This window comes from Malaclemys terrapin, chromosome 2 (assembly GCF_027887155.1).
Source record: "Malaclemys terrapin pileata isolate rMalTer1 chromosome 2, rMalTer1.hap1, whole genome shotgun sequence".
NCBI lineage: Eukaryota > Metazoa > Chordata > Testudines > Emydidae > Malaclemys > Malaclemys terrapin.
The window spans coordinates 128,484,828-128,491,326 of NC_071506.1; the positions used below are offsets into that span (position 1 = coordinate 128,484,828).

The following is a 6,499-nucleotide window of genomic DNA, read 5'->3' on the forward strand; positions in this document are numbered from 1 at the left end:
GCAGCCAGCCTGTTTCCAGGCTCTAAATAACTTTATTTTGCACTTATTGCACTGCAAAGTGTCCCAAATAAAACAATTCACCCTTTACCTCCACAGCCCCCTTTTCACAAGTGTCACACAGCAATCACCCAGACCAAAATGATGAGCTTCTAACAAGCAGAGACATTGCCACCCAAATCCAGATTCCCTCTCTCTGGGCAAAGTGTAAAAGCAGAAGCCACCAGCAAATGCACCAGGATGAAGGGGAATTTCAGGATCTGACCATTCTCAGGCCCTTGGGAAATGATCACTCAGGCCACATTCCAGTTTGGGCCAATGCATAATGGGGAAGAGTTTTGAGAGGTAATTAATCACCTGCTCTGTGTGTCTTCCCATCACTTCCTCATTAGAGGGAGGGGTTGCATAAGAATAGGGACCATGTGGAGACTGTAGAAGGTTTGACAGCTCTGGACTCAGGATGGAGGGAGTGTTGACATCAAAGGGTTGCAGGCTAGAGCCTGCTCAGGGAGCCTCAGGTATATAGTGCAGCAGTGAAGAGGAAAGACACTCAGAGAGCCAGACAGCTCCGGGTGTTGAAAGGAGCCAGAGGGAAGTGTAAGAAGCTTAGTTCAGAGAGCAGCAGCAGCTATGCCACCCAGGAACGTGTGTGGCTTGGAGCTGGTGTGTTGGGCTCTCATCCTCATGCCGCTGGGCACGTCAGAGCTGACCGGGGTCTCACAGCAGAAGGATGAGCAGCAGCTACATACAGCAGGACCTAGCCCAGGGCTAAAGAATTTGTCTACAGTCCGTGGCTTCCGGCACCCACACCCTGCTCTCCGGTACCCGTTGTACATGATGCAGCTGTACAGATCTCTGGTCATTGGGAATCACCTGGGACAGTCCACCCTGGAGACATCAGCACTGCAGGAATCTGACTCAGTCTTAAGCCTCGTGGCTAGAAGTAGGTGATGTTCATTTATTCTTTTTCTTTCTTTTTTTCCTTTCTTCCTTCCCTGTGTTTCTAGCTTGCCCTAGGACCTGGCTCAGCAGCAGCAATACGGTGATGGGGGTTGAGCCCTCAGGTTTGTCAGTACCTCATTGACTGATTGCTGCTTATCAGACTCTTCCCTGTAGGGCCTTGGCTAGTCCAGTGCTTCTATCCATTGCTTTTGTGGATTGGGACCCCAGACGTCTGTGAAGCAGGGACCCCATGGGGACCCAATCCACATCTGTACTGTTTTGACATCTGGCAGGAACAAGCTTGGGCAATAGCCAGTTGCTGTTTTGTTAACGGGTGGCATGTCGTGGGAGAGAGGGAGAGAATCGTGGAGGGAGGAGGGGGGGTGTCTTGCTCTGAAGGGATCAGTCCTGAGCCTGGATCCTGAACTCTGCAGTGGGAGGATGCTTGCCCTGGCTTCCCCTGCCAGTGGTTGAAAAGCTAAGGTGTTGCCCTTGGTATCCAAACTTTGGCTGGCAGGTTATTTGGAAAGGCAAATCTTTGTACAGTGGAGTAGGTCCCTTCCTCGGCTTGCCAAAGGCCAGCGTGGGATCAGGGAGATTGGCTAGTGCCCTTCAACACGCCAGTGTCGTCTCAGGCTGTAGCGTACTGTACTGCTATTGCAGTATTTAGTGGCAGAGTGCAGTGATTTTAACTAACTGCTTATTGGATGCAAAGGGGAACGTGGACACAGCAAGGAAAACAGCCCCTGGGGAAGGCGAAGGGAACAGACTGTCTAATTCACAAGGCAGTTTTGAAAGCCTTAGCGCACCGGTGGGCATTGCATTTCTCACTCCATTCATGGGAGCCCTCGGCCTGCCGACTGCAGCGGCAGTGGCCTCAGATTCTGAACAAAGACTGTATGATGACAAGCAAAGCATTTAAAATAGCTGCAGAAGCAAGCATGGCCAGATCCAGGAAAGTTATAAATGACCAACCACCTAGCAAAGTTACTAGAAGAAAGGAAACAGACGCCCTGGCAAACCTTATTCTAGTGCTTTGGAATAAGGGTGGGGCGTCTTCCCATCAGCATAATTCCTGTTTTCTCCACTCTAAGTCGCATGACTTTATATTATTAATGCTGTAAATAACTGACAACAGGGAGCTTTTTCAAAAGCACCTACCCTAAGTCACTTGGGTAAAATTTGCAAATTTTACCCAATAGCAACAGCATGAACAGCATTAATGAACAATTCTATCGGGAGGCAGTGTGGGGTAGAAGCTAGACCCCTGGGCAAGGACTCAGCTCTATTCCCAGCTCTGCAACTGCTCTGCTGAGTGACCTTGGGCAAGTCACTTTACTGTTCTGTGCCTCAGTTTCCCCATCCCCTTTGCAAAGGGTTTTGAGAACGATTGATGAAAAGCACTAGGTGAGAAGTAGGTATTTATGCAGCACTCTGATCCTATGGGAATGAATGGGATATCAAATCCTCGCCTGGCTGATTGGTGGATGCTATGGTGCTTTACATTTTCAAACAACCCAACAAAAGGAAACTACTTAGGCTGGGATTTTCAAAGGCGTCTAAGTGAATTAGAAGCCACAATCCCATTGAATTTTAATGAGATTTTGACCACTCATTCCCTTAGAGGTTCCTTGAACCCCCCAGCCCTCATTAACTGCAGGACTGTGTTAATCAGTGCTCGGTAGAGACTGGGGCCTAGGTGAGGGCAAGCTGGCTGCAGCTCAGTTGGGGTAAGGTGGAAGGGATGCTGGGAGAAGCGGCTGGTGGATATGGGGAGGAGTCGCAGTTTGACCTCCTGTAGAGCAGAGGGCACAGGATTAGATCTGCCCCTCTTGCTTGGGGGTATGACCATCATTTAGTACTAGACTGCACTAGTGGGGTACATTAAACCCTCAGCTGCTGCTGCGGGGCTGGTATTGGTGGGGTAAGGCAGGGTGCAGTTTGGGGTTCGTTCCTGCCATATTTCCTGGCTCTGGGGAAGCTGCTGCATCACTGCATAGCTCATTCGGCCCAGGGAGGGATGGCTTTGTGCCTTTAGAGAGCGGTACATCTAAATACATACTATAAAAAAGGGCTGGCCAGGACTACCAAGGCCCAGCCCCCAGCAAGGCCAGGACAGGGTGGCACTGAAGTGCCCCAGGGCCAGCACTGGGAGTAGGGTGACCAGACAGCAAATGTGAAAAATCGGGACTTGGATGGGGGGTAATAGGTGCCTATATAAGAAAAAGTCCCAAATATCGGGACTGTCCCTATAAAATCAGGACATCTGGTCACCCTAACTGGGAGGCAGATATCTCTTGGCGCCATGTGGGGTGCAGATGCTGTGGGTCTATTCCTAGCTCCCCTAGTGAGGGGCGGGCAGCATGCTCTCCTGTGTGAAGGCCAGGCAAGGTGGCTGGTGCCTCGGGGTGAAGAATGGAGCTGGGGCCTGTGCTCCCTCACCCAGCACAGAGCGGCAGTTCTCCCTGGCCCACGTAAAGAAGGTGGAGAAGGCTCCTTGCCCCCTCTGCCCCACCTGCTGTGCCATGCTGGGAGGCCAGGCAGAACCCAGCCCTAGCGAATTAAACCAATAAACAAGATACAACTCCACGTGTGGGGAGTAGGCGGGTAAATCTGGGTCCAGACTGGGGGAGATCCATTGGAATGGGGCAAAGCATCCCACACCTGGGAGACGTGACCATTGTGACAGCGAGAGGCCTGCTCCCCCAGGCCTGGCCCATTGCTCTGCTCCCCCCTGCACCAACCAGCAGGACTAGACTTCGTGGGCATGGGGGGGGGGGGACTGTGTGAGCAGGCACAGAGCAGCTGCACCCCAGAAGCTCCAGGAGGCATTGTGCCCCCAGTGCTCTCCTGGGGGCATTGCAGCTCTGCCCGCCCCTCACTGCAGTACCAGTGCCCCGTGGGCAACCCCTGGATTCTTTACAGTCCCCAGAAAGGGCTGTGGGGCGAATGCTTTGTGCTGGGCAGGTCCCTCACCTCTGCCACTGTGTTGATCTCTTGCAGGTTCTCTCCAGGTTGGGGATCACTGGACTCTCTCTTTCGACATGACCTCCATCTCCGGCAGCCATGAGGTGAGGCTGGCCGAGCTGCGGGTCCGCCTGCCATACTTCCCTCAGTCCCAGAATGTGACGGTGGACATCTACCACAGCCACGAGCGCAAGCACCAGGGCAACCAGACCCGCGTGGACAGACTTTTCCTGGGCACCTTCACCAGCAGTCCTGCTATCAGCCACTCCTCCTGGAGAGTGTTCAACATCACCAGCTTGCTTCAGTCCTGGCTCCACCAAGGGGTGGCCTCCGGCAACGGGAAGCATGCAGATGCTCAGAGCTCCCAGGGGCAGGAGAGGGAGGAGAGGACCGGGTCAGACAGCAATGCCACTGGATCGATGGGTGTGCAGAATTCCAGTGGCTCCAGCCAGATGGAGCCAGCCGTATCCCATGGTGTGACGGACAAGGTCCTGCTGGTTGTTTTCTCCAAAGATAAACCTTCAGCAGAGCCCTCCCGGGCATCCACCCTCATCAGAACTGTGGAGACCTCCAAGCATGTCATGATTGACAACACTGCCAAAGAGCTGGGGAACCGCCGGCACCGTCGGAACAAGCAGGAGAGGCAAAGGATTAAAATGGCCGACCTCTCCACCCCGGGCCTGGGGGAGGAAGGCAGGTCTCTGTGCAGGAGGGTAGATATGATTGTGAACTTTGAGCAGACCGGCTGGGGAAGCTGGATTGTCTACCCCAAGAAGTACAACGCCTACCGGTGTGAGGGAGAGTGCCCAGCGCCCGTGGATGAGACCTTCAAACCAACTAACCATGCGTATATTCAGGTAAATGAGGCCTCTTCCTCTCTGCTAGAGCAAAGGTTTCCTGCAGAGGTTCCCTGAACTGCCCCCCACCACTACGGGATGAGCTGTCCCCTGGCTCTGTGCAGGGTGTGGTCTGCTGCTCATGGAGATTACAGTGAAACACAAAGAATAGTGGGCAGTTTCCCAAGTTCTGTTTCATGCGAACTGCTAAGCCAACCACAGCATCCTAGAACCAGAGACATTCGAAACGGGAAGGACCCATTAAGTCCACAGTCCATGTCCCCGTTCCCATCCTAAAGCCACTGCAGGATTGGCCCCTATGCTTTTTAGTGTATGGTTTAGTCTGGTTTTAAAATGTCACAGGGCACAGGGCTTCTGCCACCCGAACACATTGGGGTGAATTAAAACTGGGGTGACAGGGAGGTTCTCAAGCAGTCGCTATCCGCTGGCCTAAGCATCACCCTGAAAGCAGCTCCTTCGTGCCACAGGAATATCAGTCAGGCCCTGCAGCCAATGGGGTTCTGTGCAAGGGTTGGCTCCTTTACCTGCAGCAGGTCCTATCCTGGGAACATCGGTGCATCCAGGCTATTTAAGGGCCACCCATACTGCTGTTGAGTGGGTACCGTGCTCTAGGAGTGACCTCACCGATCTCAGCAGGGCTACTCACAGAGCAAGGACTATTTGGGGGTAGGGGGCAGCTTTTGTTCTGTTTGTACAGCGCCTTGCACAAGGGGGGTCCTGGTTCATGGCTGGAGCTTGCGTGTGCTACCAGGACTGGCCGTTTTCCAAAGGGACTAGTGATTTTGGGTGCATGGCTAGAGAGGACTTGCCAGGGCCGGATTCCCGGAGTGTGTGTGTGTGGGGGGGAGATGCTCAGCACTTTCTGATAATCAGGCTTCTGTAAGGGGTCTCAAGTGGGGCACCCACAGTCACTAGACTTGTTGGCAAACCTTGGCCACAGGCTGCATTGTTACAAGCCAGGTGACTAACGCCTTCCCCTTTCCCAACAGAGTTTGCTAAAGCTGTACCAGCCCAACCGCGTGCCCTGTCCAGCCTGTGCTCCAGTCAAGATGAGCCCCCTCTCCATGCTGTACTATGAGAAAGGGGAAGTTGTCCTCCGCCACCATGAAGACATGATCATCGAGGAATGTGGCTGCAACTGAAGCAAGCTCTTCTCCTCTGGGTGACAGAGATCCTGCAGCTCAATGATGAGCATGGCCAGGCTACCAACATGAGACTCAAGGCTCGTCCCTCTCTGGGGGTGGCAGGGAATAAGCCCTGTGCAGCCAGGAACCAATCCCCAAGGATCTGAAGTCTAAGTGCTTATAAGGACAAAGGCTCAGGTCATCATCCACCCACCGATTAATGCATGGCGGGGATCAAGCTGCCCGCGTGGTGCTGTCCTCTTGGGATTCTGACCTGGCCTTTCCATGCAGCCCTCACTAAAGAAGGCTGAGAAGAAGACAGAGGAGGATAAAGGCAGGGATGTGGGAAATGCTCAATACCCCCCTTGACATTGAACCCCACCCTGATCAGTGAATCTGGGAAGACAAGCTCTGCAAGGGGAATTTCGTGGATGTTTCCTTCCCCTGGCAACCTCTGCCGCAGCTTTGTCTGAACTGGGCCAATGCTGGCCAGCAAAACGTACTCACTCAGGTGTAAATAGCTCTTCTTAATGTTGTAAATACATAGCTCTATATTTCGTGCATATAGGCCAAGAGATTTTTATCGTTACTTTCATAGTAGTGCACAGGGAG

At 53.1% G+C, this 6,499-nt stretch overlaps 1 protein-coding gene across 1 annotated transcript; it reads left to right on the plus strand.

The window, feature by feature from the left end:
• The first annotated feature begins 627 nt into the window (after window positions 1-627).
• On the plus strand, window positions 628-5,905 carry NODAL (nodal growth differentiation factor). The gene is made up of 3 exons (XM_054020019.1): window positions 628-940; window positions 3,943-4,763; window positions 5,753-5,905. The coding sequence occupies exons 1-3, from the start codon at window positions 628-630 to the stop codon at window positions 5,903-5,905; spliced, it is 1,287 nt and encodes a 428-aa protein (XP_053875994.1).
• Window positions 5,906-6,499: the final 594 nt, after the last annotated feature.

Coding starts and splice junctions, on each gene's coding strand:
- NODAL (XM_054020019.1), top strand. CDS start 628: ATGCCACCCAGGAACGTGTGTGGCTTGGAGCTGGTGTGTTGGGCTCTC. Junction 941..3,942: donor CTTAAGCCTCGTGGCTAGAA/GTAGGTGATGTT, acceptor GATCTCTTGCAG/GTTCTCTCCAGGTTGGGGAT. Junction 4,764..5,752: donor CTAACCATGCGTATATTCAG/GTAAATGAGGCC, acceptor CTTTCCCAACAG/AGTTTGCTAAAGCTGTACCA.